This window comes from Ictalurus furcatus, chromosome 18, assembly GCF_023375685.1.
Source record: "Ictalurus furcatus strain D&B chromosome 18, Billie_1.0, whole genome shotgun sequence".
Lineage (NCBI taxonomy): Eukaryota > Metazoa > Chordata > Actinopteri > Siluriformes > Ictaluridae > Ictalurus > Ictalurus furcatus.
The window spans coordinates 25,090,073-25,104,164 of NC_071272.1; the positions used below are offsets into that span (position 1 = coordinate 25,090,073).

At 44.0% G+C, this 14,092-nt stretch overlaps 2 protein-coding genes across 4 annotated transcripts in view; one reads left to right on the forward strand and one right to left on the reverse strand.

Moving 5' to 3' along the window:
• Positions 1 to 397: 397 nt before the first annotated feature.
• On the forward strand, positions 398 to 10,532 carry irs4a (insulin receptor substrate 4a). The gene is made up of 2 exons (XM_053648271.1): positions 398 to 3,823; positions 7,407 to 10,532. Exons 1-2 carry the CDS (start codon positions 589 to 591, stop codon positions 7,409 to 7,411), a joined length of 3,240 nt encoding a protein of 1,079 aa, XP_053504246.1. The 5' UTR covers positions 398 to 588; the 3' UTR covers positions 7,412 to 10,532.
• atg4a (autophagy related 4A, cysteine peptidase) overlaps positions 10,523 to 14,092 on the reverse strand; it is a 9,703-nt gene continuing 6,133 nt past the window's right edge. For all 3 annotated transcript variants that reach the window (XM_053648275.1, XM_053648277.1, XM_053648276.1), the window contains exons 11-13: positions 13,417 to 13,473; positions 13,213 to 13,324; positions 10,523 to 11,334 (exon numbers count right to left, since the gene is read on the reverse strand). In XM_053648275.1, the coding sequence (XP_053504250.1) occupies positions 11,270 to 11,334; positions 13,213 to 13,324; positions 13,417 to 13,473 (234 nt within the window). In that variant the 3' untranslated portion in view covers positions 10,523 to 11,269. The remainder of the gene's footprint in view (positions 11,335 to 13,212; positions 13,325 to 13,416; positions 13,474 to 14,092) is intronic.

Genomic DNA, 14,092 nt, shown 5'->3' on the forward strand with positions numbered 1-14,092 from the left:
TTTTTGTCTCCTTTTCTGTAGGCACCTCGTCCTTATTCTCATTACACATCTCTCTTTTTTTCCTTTTAAAGCAACGCCTCCGTCTGCACACAGGACCAGACGCACCAATCAGACGCTCGAGACTGGCGGATTCGTCCATGTTACTGGTTGCTCCCGGTGCCAGTCACAATCCTTTTGACCGTCTGACCAATCCGAAGCCTAGTTGCCTAGCATGCCCCCCCTCTCCTTTACCGTCCCTATCGCCCTGAACTTCTCGCTGACGTTTTGGTCACGTGATGTTTTCGCTGGGTCGTAGTGATGTGTAGCCACCATGAGTGAAGGGGAGAAATAAAGCGCGATCATGGCAGCGCGTGATTTCGGTGCGTCTGCTGAGGTTCCGTGTTTCGTGCTGAAGATACACCGGAACACCGCGTCCGACGGCGGCGAGGATTATTACCTGAACGAGTGAACCTCATCTTGGAGCTATAATTCTCTCTCTCTCCCTCTCTCTCTCTCTCCCTCTCTCTCCCCTCCCCTTCACTCCCTCCACAAAAAATGGGCCGCGCGTCAGTGTAACTGAGGTAAAGTGACCTTTAATTTCATCGTCCCATGGAACATCTCCACGATAACGGCGTTATGTTGACGCTGGAGGCGCAGCCGCGTCGTGTTGTTGCAAAAACGGCGGCGGTCGCGACCAACGGAGAGCCTTCATCATCATCATCATCATCATCATCATCATCATCCTCCTCCTCCTCCTCCTGCTGCTGCTGCTCAATCAATAACGGTGGCTCGCGCTTGCCCATGCACTCGACGGCCTCTGCTCATCAGCACCACGTTGCCCCTCCGAGGAGACACCCACCCCCTTACCACTTCAGAGTTCATCATCTGTTCCCGGAGGAGAATGCTCAGGATCCTGTGGTGAGGAAACACCTCCCCGCGCTCCAGTACAAGGTCCACGACTCTGCCTTCTGCCGCGTCCTCAGCACGGACACCACGGCTGCTGCTCTGGCCGCCGCCGCCGCTGTGTGCTCGGGCAGCGTGGACGCCGATGTGTGGAAGTGTGGATATCTGAGAAAACAGAAACACGGCCACAAGAGGTTCTTTGTGTTGAGAGGGCCCAGTAACCTCGGGCCCAGTCGCCTGGAGTACTATGACAGTGAGAAAAAATTCCGAAATGCACTTAAAGTTGCTGCCTCCACTGCCGGTGTTTCGTGTCCTCCTAAGAGGGTTATTTACCTGTCCCAGTGTTTCACGGTCAACAAGAGGGCTGACGCCAAGAACAAATACCTCATTGCTCTTTATACAAAAGATGAGTATTTTGCGGTGGTGGCTGACAGCGAGCAGGAGCAGGAGGACTGGTACCTGGCCCTCACTGAACTGATGACCGAAGGCAAAAAGGGCCAGCTGGACACGGACGAGTTAGATGATGGCTATGGGACCATTTCACCTGGGACTATTTTTAAGGAGGTGTGGCAGGTGAATGTGAAGCCTAAAGGTTTGGGGCAGACCAAGAATTTAATGGGGGTGTACCGTCTGTGCCTTTCCGCAAAGACAATTCACCTGGTGAAGTTAAATTCCGAGACTCCTGCTGTGAACCTGCCCTTGATGAACATTCGCCGCTGCGGCCATTCTGAGAGTTTTTTCTTCATCGAGGTGGGACGCTCTTCTTCTATCGGTCCAGGTGAGATCTGGGTGCAAGTGGAAGACTCTGTGGTGGCTCAGAACATGCACGAGACCATTCTGGACACCATGAAGGCTTTGAAGGCCTTTCCGGACTTCAGACCACGGAGCAAAAGCCAGTCCTCCGGGTCCAACCCCATACCCTTTATCACGACGCGCCGCCACTTCGGCAATCTCCCTCCCAGCCACACAGGGCTCCAGCGTGCCTCCAGGACTGATTCGGTGATGGGCATACCTCCTACTGGAAAGAGTAAAGGAGTAACAGGACAGCGCTACCGTACCTCCAGCGAAGGCGAGGGCACTTCTGACCGACCTCTCAGCTCAGGCACGGGCAGCTTGTTGCACCTGAACACGCCCTGCCTGAATGTGGGCAGGGAGGAGAGCGGTGGCTGCTGCGCCCATGTCTCACCTGGTTCTGCCCATCATACTCGCTCTGCCTCCCTCCCCGTATCGCACTTTCTGTCTGCTACCAGTCCCATCAGCGTTTCCAGCAGCAGCGGCCATGGTTCTGCCTCGGACACGCACACACGACCCTCCAGCTCCTCCATCTGCGGCTCCCCCAGTGATGGAGGCTTCAACTCCTCTGATGAGTTCTGTCCCAGCCCTTGTGACTTTAGATATTTCCGTGCAAGCAGCAGTACACCTGAGCCACACAGCGACACTCCACCCATTAGGGAGGAGAATCGATTAGCGGATTACATGGCCATGGATTGGTACAAAGACGCACAGGGTGGTGCCAGGACTTTTGAGGAGGAGAGCAGTTATATGGAAAGAACTTTTCTCAAGCTCACACATTACGCCAAGCCAAAACCTGCTAACAGTTTAGGTGTCATGCACCAGAAAGCGACGCAGACTTCATCTTCATTAGATGAATCGAGCCCCGTGGAGTCAAAACGGCACGCTGTCTGCTCCTGCCTCCTCAAAGCAGGCTATAAATCTTACTCGGAGTTACATCACCCAAACAGGCCTCCCTCACTCAACTCAGACGGTCAGAAGAAGCTGCCTAAGGATGATGGCTACATGCCTATGATCTATAACATCGTCCCCTCTCCTCATACAGATTACACCCCTATGCAACCCAGAGCAAACCACATGGCCACCCTGCACCTTCATCCCTGCTCTTTACAGCAGGTGGACAGACATGGCTACATGATGATGCTGCCACGAGACAGCCCTTCTCCCGGAATAACCAGTCCCTCCTCCAGAAGCCAAACTGAGTATGATGATTACATGGACATGTCCCAGATCGGCTCAGCTGAAGGCTACAGGCAGGCTTCCCCTGAAGGCCCCAAGTCTTACGGCTCTTATTTCTCCCTTCCTCGCTCTTACAAAACTCCGTGTCGAGACGATCGCAGAAAAACGGAATATGTTCCCGAGTCACCAGTTGAACCTCCGAGTCCTCCCAGTCCAGGAGATTACATCCACATGGAGTTTGGAGACAGGCCTCGTCATGCAGCGTCCTCCCCGTCAGCAGTGGACTCCACCTCCCAGCCTTGCTATCAGCTATGCTGCTCCTCACCTGACCACGATTACATAGGCCTAAACATGGACAACCTCCTGAAGAACCGTCCTCCTCGGCACTCCCTCGTAGCCCCATGGAACCCTCCGAACTACGCACGCCCCTTAGGATGCACCTACAGTCAGGTTCAGAATAACTTTGTCCCTAAGAGCGTCCACAGAGAAGCTGAGAGTCCCTCTAGGATGATACAACACCTCTGTGTCTCTGAAAGGTGCCCCAGTCCTCAAACCGAACCTAAGGTCATTAGGGCAGATCCTCAGGGCCGGAGGAGACACAGCTCTGAGACCTTCTACCCCTGTCCTGGTGGCACTGCGGGTGGATGCGCCGCCAGAGCCTCTGCCATCGTGAATCTTGTAGAAGGCTGTCGATGGCAGAATTCTGCCTCGTTTGATAGCATGTGGTCTTACACAGAAGATCAAGGATCTCCTGACTCTGTTCTCCTCACTGCTAACTGTGCCACTGGAGGAACGCGCTGCAATGTTTCATCCAGCTACCTCAACTACATCGCTCTGGACCTGAGGGAAGTCCAAAGGATCACCCACGATGCCACACCTCCGCACCCAGCCCACGGGACACTCGAAGATAGCGAGGCCTGTGCTGGTCTGGACTTATCCAAGTCAGGAGGACACACCACTGCCTCGAAAGGTTGGTTGTATTTCTGTCTCCCCTTATGCTACAAGTTAAATGACGACTAACCTGCCAGGTGTTTCACAGGTGCTTTTTGTCTGAGTTTAGCAATGTGGAAACGAACGCTCGGGCAAAGTGCGATGCGTAACACGCGATGGACCGCTCTTTCACTGCTGACTGTATTCTGTGTTCCGGTTCAGTTCATGGTTTCTTTCTCTGCTTTTTGTTTTGTTTTTGTGAAATGGTTTCTCTTTTCAGAATCTTATTCAGTATTTAGAAGAGCAGTAGTGTTTCAGCACTGAGTAGTCGTCACTGTCAGTACACTGAAACACTCAGAATCAAAGAAAAAAGAAGTTGAAATTCTGAAATGCACAGAGGTACGCTTGATTTCGTTTGGAAAATTAAAATGGCAGATATTTGTGGGGTTTTTTTGCACTGAAAATTGCACTTTGCTAAATGCATAAACATTTGTTTATTATTTTGCACTCACATCTGTGCAGGTGTGTGATGTGGGATTGTGACTCCACATTAAAGATAAACTCACACAGATCATGTATGTTGTCTTTCCCTATCTCATGATTTCTCCTGAACGGTCGTGTTTTTTAACGTACGCACGCGGACGTGTTCTTTGTGTTCATCAAGTGTCCTGTATTTGTGTCTAACTGATATTTATGTCGGTAATTTTCTCCGATTTGATCATCACACCGACATTAATACGGAGGTTTGTGTTCAGCTCGTTTAAAGCAGGTTGCTTCAGTTTATTTTTCACATCGTTTGAGGAATTACACACTGCACAAAAAACCTCATGAATAAATCTGAATAAGTTCTGTATGTATGATGTCATGCAGTGAAAGTCCACGCTCTGCTTCTCCTTATTGTTCAGATTATTATCCGGATAACTAAATTACCCGAGATCTTTTATAGCACATATACAGTAGTCCTTCATAATAATCCTACACAACGGGCTGCTTTAATAAAAACATTTTTACACAAACTGTCTAAAAATAAATAAATAAATCTCACACTGATGGATTGTAAAAGGTTTAAACTGTAAAGGACATTACAGCGTCAGAGTTTCATTACAGTTCAGGAGCTGGAACTAAATCCGTCTTTCTGAGGCAGTACAGTGATGAGTACAGTGATGAGTACAGTGATGAGTACAGTGATGAGGAATAAAACACTACGGGTCATACTGTTACAGGAAAATAATAAAGGATGGAGTGAGGTTTGTGTGATGTTTTCACTCCGGTGTCAATTATGTCCTGAACCGTGTTACTCCTCTTATACCGCAGCCATTTACACAACGATGCAGTCTTTAATTTATTTATAAACATCACGCTTTTTATCTGTTTATATTTACCTTTAGCTCCTGTTCTCACTCGTGTTACAGCAGCTGTATGTTTTTAAATGAATTCATTATTAGGTTTAGATTATGAGGAGCGGTCATCGTGCGAGGTATATATCACGATATATAATAATAAATGTTTATTATTAATAAACACGTTTATAATTAATTACTTTTATTTTTATAAAAAAAATCTTTATTTATAGATATGAATAAAAATATTTGACACTGAATTTTTTTGTATTATTTTTTTTTTAACAATTCTAAAGAATAAGTACAGAATTTTAACATCACTGAGGGACAATTTGGGATTTATTATTTTTTAAAAATAATTTAAAAAGAAAAACATTTCATGCTACCCAGAAGAATACTGTGACCCAATGATCACGATATCGGTATTACACGGTTATTTATCACCCAGACGTAGCCGTGACTCAGTCGGTGCGAGGCAGACGTAGCCGTGACTCAGTCGGTGCGAGGCAGACGTAGCCGTGACTCAGTCGGTGCGAGGCAGACGTAGCCGTGACTCAGTCGGTGCGAGGCAGACGTAGCCGTGACTCAGTCGGTGCGAGGCAGACGTGCGGCGTGTCTCAGTCGGTGCGAGGCAGACGTGCGGCGTGTCTCAGTCGGTGCGAGGCAGACGTGCGGCGTGTCTCAGTCGGTGCGAGGCAGATGTAGCCGTGACTCAGTCGGTGCGAGGCAGACGTAGCCGTGACTACAGATCCAGATGTTTCTCACGTTTATGGTCATAGTTATTAAAAATAACTAAACATGATCTAAAAGGAATGACTAGTCTCTCTGAGACGAATGTTTTCTCACTCTTATGTTGAAGTGTTTTGGTGTTCGTGTAGAATTTCTTAACGTACACAATATATATATTTTAATATTTGTTGTGAGTCTCCATCCTGCTTTTGGTCCAATCACTGGTTCCAGGCACTGAAGACTTCAGAGTCAACTCTAAAGCTTTGGAGTCGATTCCACACACTGAAAACGATTCACACACACACACACACACACACCCCCACCCCCCCCCCCCCCGACACCCACGGAGCATCATTAGTGAGACAGCCAGTGGATGTTTATTTAGCCTTTATTTTTTTACTGGTCTGAACAGATAATAATAAGATAAGAATATATATATATATATATATGTGTGTGTGTGTGTGTGTGTGTGTGTGTGTGTGTTGAGCCGGTGAGAAAAGTGCAACAACACTACATTAGTTTGTGTGTCTCATTGTGTGGAAATAAACACTTTATAATATTCTCATGCTGTGACGGATTATCTGATAAATCTCAGTAATGTTGTTAGTGACCTGTTATTTAATCAACACTAATTAAGAGTTCCGATTTATTCTTAAATAAATAAAAAAAATCAAACTAACCAATGATACACACAGTACTGTGTAAAAGGCTTAGGCACTCTAATTATTTTAAATACAAATTTTGTCTTAAATGCTTTTTATGACTTCATTATTATCAATAAAAACTTTTGATTCCAAACTTTACTTTTCCTACAAAAAAATGAAATGTTAAGGGAAATGTTTGTTTGGCAGTAAAGAAAGGAACAGATCACACAATACACCACTTTTGAAAGCAAAGTCCTGATGAAGTGTGTGGGGTTTTATCTGCAGAAACAGAAACAGAAACGAGAGTCGAGTGATGCGTTTTTAATCAGCACAGCGCTGTTACGCTTCATATCCACTTGGTTTAGTTTATTATCGTTTACTGCTTTTAACAGAGGACTTTATTTATGTACAAATGTCCAATTTCATTATTTTTGGAAGACATCTTTGATTATAGCATTTCTTTGCGTGTGTGTGTGTGTTCATTGTCTTGGTTATAATCATGGTGATGGCGTGCGTGCGTGTGTGTGCGTGTGTGTGCGTGTGTGTGCGTGTGTGTGCGTGCGTGTGCGTGCGTGTGTGCGTGTGCGTGCGTTCATTGTCTTGGTTATAATCATGGTGATGGCGGTGTGTGAGGTTAAACTGCAGGTTGTGTGTGAGGTGTGAACAGCCAGGTGAGGCCCTCTGAGGAATTCTGACTGCTGTGTTTCCTGTTATATGGAAGTCGTGTTTATCGGCAGTCTATAAACTACACTCTCGTCTACACACTTCCTCTCATCTTCTGAACTTCCTGAGATTTTATTCTTTAAAAAAAGTGTTTTTATATATATTTGTCTGTTTGATTGCTTATTCACTGTGTAAAGCATTACCAATAAATTTGGAGTGAGTTCTGACCCGTGTGTCTCTCGTGCAGAGTGAGCACGCCGTACGCTGGGAGGAAATCAGAACTTTGGAAATCCAGTGGACTCCAGAATGCAGAAGAGGAAGCTGCCTCGTCCTCCTCGTCCTCCTCGTCTTCATCAGACCTCCAACTGCAAAGACTGAATAAACTACACAGCCTCTTTTGCTCTGTATCTCCTACATAACTGCCTCAGATCGGTTCCATTTTTATTGTTCAGTTAAAACACACGTGTGTTATTGTTTACGTGAGTGACTGCGCTGATCCTGAGTCCGAAATCAGAGCTGTGATCTTCATCCAGACTTCGAGCACTAATCTCCATAACCACCTTCTTCACTTCCTCACAGTCCTCACACAACCTGCTGAATCACTGTAAATACGAGGTGCTTGTGTATCAAATGAGATTTTGTAAAATGTGCCAACTACGTAGTAGTCCCCTACACACACACTCTCTCTCACACACACAGACATACTCTCACACACACACTCTCTCTCTCACACACACACCTTTGTTTATTTAGATTGATTTGTATTTCTCTGTACTTTTTTCTGAGATCCTGCACATCAGTTGTAAAAGGATTCACATTGGCCACACGCACACACACACACACACACACACACACACACACTTCAGACGTACACTAGTTGATGTTTTTGCTTCTGCTTAGGTCTTGGATACGCTAGCGAAAGTTTCCACGATGCAACATTTCCGATAAATCCTGTTTCCAGAGTTCGAGCGTTCAGACTTCCACTGATTCCTTCAGCTTTCACTAAAACACTTAAATACTTCCACAGTTGCTGCAGAAGCATCTCCTGGATCTGCTGGATCTCCTGGATCTCCTGGAGCAGTAGATTGGAATGATGTTTGGAGATCTCTAACGGCGGAGTGTATCATAGCGTATCCGAGCCCTAAGGAGATTTAGTATAAATACTCACTTTCTTCTCCCGGAGTGTGGGAGGACGGAGTGAATTCAGATCCTCAACAGTGTGAAAATCTCACTTAACACAAACCACGAACTCACAGACAGCACTTTGTAGGTATTAGATAAATAAAAATGAATAAGACGGTGTTTCTAAGTCATGTAGTCGCTACCTCCAGTCCATATCAGAAATCTATTCAATAAATCTGTCTCACAGTAACAACAGACCTGCAACTGGACAGCCTGGAATCCCTTTAGATGTAATGTGTGAACTTACACACGCACACACACACGCACACACACACAAATCATTTCTCTCTGTATTTGAGTCTTCAGTATGGAAGGACGCTAAGTCAACATCTTTTCATTCTGTTGTACTTCATATTTATTTCATGTTTGTATTTATTTTACGTGTAAATGCTGCAGATGAGTTGAAGTTTTGTACTGATTTGAGTTTCTGCCCTGAAAATGAGAGAAAGATGTTTACTGAGTTGTTCCTCTGATCCACACAAGTGCGTCTACATGCTACACACTGTAGCCTACTGTTCTGTACTTTATTTATTTGTTTGTTTGTTTGTTTGTTTGTTTGTTTGTTTATTGATTGAATCAGATACAGTGGCGTTCGCTGAACACGGGACCATTTGTACAGAGTGTTGCTGGTGATTGCAGTTACGTTAATGAATTACAGAAATGGAGACGTTCATGTAAATAACGGAGTTATTTAAGACCATGTGTTTTTTCTCATATATTTTTGTCTCTATTTATTTATTTATTTATTTATTTATTTATTTATTTTTTGAATTGTTATTCACAGTCCCTTCCTTGCCTGTACCTGAAAGCTTTATAAGAAGAATTGTTGGCTAGGGTGGAAAGCTGTGTAGTGAGAAGTGTGTAGCTTTGCAGTAGTAGTCCAGATGATGTTGGGACAAAAAAAACACGCTGTACATCAGTGAGCTTTCCATTTCTTTCTTCTTTCTTTCACTAGCGTTTGTGTCATGCTATCGTGTCATGATATTGCGTTGCTTTTAATGTATGTGATATGTGACGTGGGATTGAGGGGGGGTGAAAAAATAAGAGTAGTATACCGTTTTTTGGGAACTTTTCTACACAATAACTGCAGTGATGAGCTGAAAAATAACCACGCTCGTGTTTTTATTTTGTACTTTGAGATCTTTTGAGGATCTAGAATTGGGGAAACTGGTATTGTAATCATTGGAATCATGTTATTGGCCTTTTTTATTTACCTTGTTGTTTTAGTTGTTAAGGAAGAGAGCAGCAAGAAGAAAAAAGACCTGAAATGTGCAGAGTGTGTGTTGACAGTTTGCATTTCTTTTCTCTTGAGGATCCCAGTCAATGCTCACAATCTACTGCTGAAACGGTCTGTGATTGGGCCGAACCGTGCCGGTAGGATCGGATCGTTCGAAACACTGTCTTCCTTTGTAAATATTGTAATTTTTTGATATCCCTTTCTCTTGTTGATCATGCTACGCAGCACCCACTTTCCTTGATTTCAGAACGAGGGTGTCTGAGGATTTTTTTGTCGGTTCTACATTTTTATATTTTATTTTTGGTGTATATTTAACAAATTGGGTTTTGCTTGTCATAGAGCTATTGCAATAAAAAAGTGCCAAGGTATTCCTGACTGGGAACGATGTTTTGTGTGTTTTCCTATCAGATGTTTGTGATCAGACATGATGCAACATTGCTCCAAGATGTGTTAAGACCAGAGATTCCCATCTAAGCACATAACTGACAAAATAGTCTTTTATTATGGAGCAGCTTGGTAAGTGCTGCCCTCTGCTGGACAAAGTGAAGGTCACGTTCAGGGGCTTCAGCAGGTGAGTGTCTCTCCCAAACTGAAGCTCTTGACCTTGTCTCTGCATGTATTCATGTACGGACACGTGACTGACTGATTGGGTAAATGCATGAATGAGCAGGTGTAAGGGTGTTCCTAATAAAGAGGTCAGTGAGTGTAACACTATAATAATAATGTAACGTATGCCACAAATGTCCAAACCCAAATCCATGAATGACCCAGCAGCCGCAGTTTAAAAGCAGAGCTGAATTCTACGAGGAAACCTCGGGCCTGGCCATGCCCGGAGAACTTTACTGCTTCATCTCATTCATCTCATTTCATTTTCAGAACTATTAAATGTCTTAAATTTTACCTCCACATGTGAAACCTACTACAGATACAGATTAAGACCTGGAGAAGGTGCATTAAATATCTTTATTTTCAAGCATATTTACATGAATGTGCAATTTGTTTAAGAATTAGGGGTTTATTATTTAACTTGTCTGATTACGAGGGAAAAGAAACAGTTACCCAAATCACTCCAACAGGCACTTTACCGTGTTCATCATTTCCCCTCATATAACACTGAATACACATTTCTGCATATCTGACTCCTACTCCTGGATTCAGGAGGTAGTGTGTGTGTGTGTGTGTGTGTGTGTGTGTGTGTGTGTGTTCTAAAAAGACATCTCCAGGCTTGTTCTCTCACAGGTCCTATGGAGTAAGAAATGTCATCATACAGTACAATGCAGTTAATGCAACCGGAGGGTTCTCCAAACAGTTTTACAAACACACACACACACACACACACACACACACACACACACACACACACACACTGGTCTGACTATGAATGGAGCTAAAATCACACATAGTAGCTACAGTAATCCTTGGCTTTTTCTCGTTTACCCCGTATTCCAGAGAGAGACAGTGAGATCAGGCGTTTCTGCTGTGAATACCGACTGTCCTTCATGCAGGAACTCTGACCGTTCCGTGGTCTGTAGGTCCTGGTGTATTATTGTGGGGTTTTTGAAGTTATTTTTTGCAGTATGGGTGTTGTGCTTGGTGTTGATCTGAGGCACTTGTGTGGTGTGGATCAGTAGAAAGCTGATGATTCAGCCTTCAAACTTTCTTTGATTGCATGAAGGTTAAACGTGTGGAGCTCACACATTCAGGATCTCAAACTCCTCCTCAGACTCGAACAGCTTATCTGTGGACTCGATGAACTCTACAAAGAAAACAAACAAAGCTGGTGATGAAACACCATAACAATAAAACACATCGTTCAACAAGTGCCTGAAATATTTCACATCAGGTTTATATCAGAAATATTTCATTTCAGCTCTTTCACACAGCAACTGAATTCACTCTGCCACAGTGCAGATTTTTATTAAACCAACACACCACTACACTTCATGCAAACTGATATTAAAGGTCATTAAAGCAAAAGACTTTTCCAAGCACAGTCCTGTGTGGCTGAATGTAGACTCGACTTCATCTAATGTGAAATATTTTAAGATTAACAAACTACATTTCGCTTCTTTCTTTATCGTCTGCCTCACGGTTTTTTCCACCGGCTACTCGACATGTCCACGGCAGACACTAAAGAACGCTGTGGCGACTCGTCCATAGGGGCAGGTGATGCAGAGCCCCACCTTTTACTAACCATTTAACAAATCTTGATGAAATCCTGATTCACAGCTCCATACATTTCAAACTCCTGCCTCTTTTCAAGCACCAACAATTAAAAAAGTGATTTTATTTGACAGATATAAGACGAGGTTCCATTTATTTGCTCATTTTTCTATGATGTGTGGTGCAGCGTGCTCACTGCCCCATTTAGCACCATAGCGTTAATATTGCACCTAGTGGTCAGAGTGGGAACTGCAACAAACGCTAATAAATAGAGGCCCACTGAGACAGGGCTCACGCTGCCCCAGGCTCACAGTATTAATGTTTTCAGTAGAGGAGGACAGGACAGTTACTGACAGAGGTGTCAGGTTGGAATTGCAATCTTGTTTTGTAGCAAATAACTGGAATTAAATGTAATACGTTTCTGTAAAAATGCACAGTGTAAGTGCAGGCAGTGTGTGCACAGCGGTGCTTGAAAGTTTGTGAATCCTTTAGAATTTTCTACATTTCTAAACGTTTGGGGTAAGTGTTGATCAGTCCTGCACATCGGCTCGGAGGAGTTTTATCCCGTTCCTCAGTACAGAACAGCTTCAACTCTGGGATGTTGGTGGGTTTCCTCACATGAACCGCTCGCTCCAGGTTCTTCCACAACATTTCTATTGGATTAAGGTCAGGACTTTGACTCGGACATTCCAAATCATTAACTTTATTCTTCTTTAACCGTTCTTTAGTAGAACGACTCATGTGTTTAGGATCGTTGTCTTGCTGCATGACCCACTTTCTCTTCAGATTCAGTTCATGGACAGATGTCCTGACATTCTCCTTTAGAACTCGCTGGTATACTTCAGAACTCATTGTTCCATCAGTGATGGCGAGTCGTCCTGATCCAGATGCAGCAAAACAAGCTTGAACCATGACACTACCACCACCATGTTTCACAGATGGGATCAGGTTCTTATGCTGGAATGCAGTGTTTTCATTTCTCCAAACATAACTCTTCTCATTTAAACCAAAACGTTCTATTTTGTTCTCATTCACCCACAAAACATTTTCCATTAGTCTTCTGGCTCGTCCATGTGATCTTTAACAAACTGCAGAAGGGCAGCGATGTTCTTTTTGGAGAACGGTGGCTTTCTCCTTGCAGCCCTGCCATGCACACCATTGTTATTCAGTGTTCTCCTGATGGTGGACTCCTAACCCTAACCCTAACCAATATGAGAGAGGACTTTAGATGCTTATAAGTTGCCCTGGATGATGAGGTCTTTTAATCTCCCTTTTACAGGGTTACTCTAAAAATCCACTAGATAGCAGCCTGTAGCATAAGTCAAGTGCGTCTCCCCTTAATTATAATTCTTTCTGTCATTATAAATGTCTGCAGTAATGAGGTCACCAGGTCACGAGCCGGCGATGAGTAAACGTGTTAGTCGACTAGTCTATACGACCCGTAATGTACGGTTGGGGTCAGTGCTCTCACCTGCTCCTGTGGTCTGCACCTCAGGTTTAGTTGGAGGAATGAACGGAGGCCAGTGAGACGGATGCTTCTCCACCAGCTCAAACATCCGCAAGTTCCGCTTCTTCAGGATCTCCTTAAAGGTCACGAGCAGAAAGGATTAAAGCACAAACCTGAATAAAGGCACGAACACATCAGCAATGAGGATCTTTTATTTTAAAGTGCTACCTGCTGAACCTGATTACACCAGCTGTCGAAGTCCTCCTCACTCTTACAGAAGAAGCCCTGTTTCCAACACACACACACCCACACACACGCACCCACACACACCCACCCACACGCACCCACACACACGCACCCACACACACGCACACACACGCACACACCCACCCACCCACACACACACACACCCACACACACACACACAATTATATTTACAAGAACATACATTTTTACTGCTTATCTTTTCATTTCAATATTCAAAGTACTTGTTAGGAATCTGAGATTTTTTTATTTCTTGCCCCGCTCAGTCAATCAGTTGTGTTTTTGCATTTTTACATATTTGTTTATAAATATTAAACATTATTAAATATTAATAAACATTATCTAGTCAAATTCTAGGTTTGTCTGTGTTAGCATAATGCTTAATAAATATTTATTTAAATAAATCTGTTAAAATATTTACTTTTAATGTTGAACACTTAAGTATGTTTAAACGTAGATACTTTATGCCTTTCACTCGATTAGATGTTTTTGCTTCATATTGTAAGATTTGGACGCAGAACCCGCTTCACGTCAGCTTCTCTGCTAGCTTCCACACAGAACATGGCTGCTACTGCGCATGCTTCATGGAAGTTTCTTTTACTTTTGAAATGAATAATGACTAAATTACTAACGACTCATG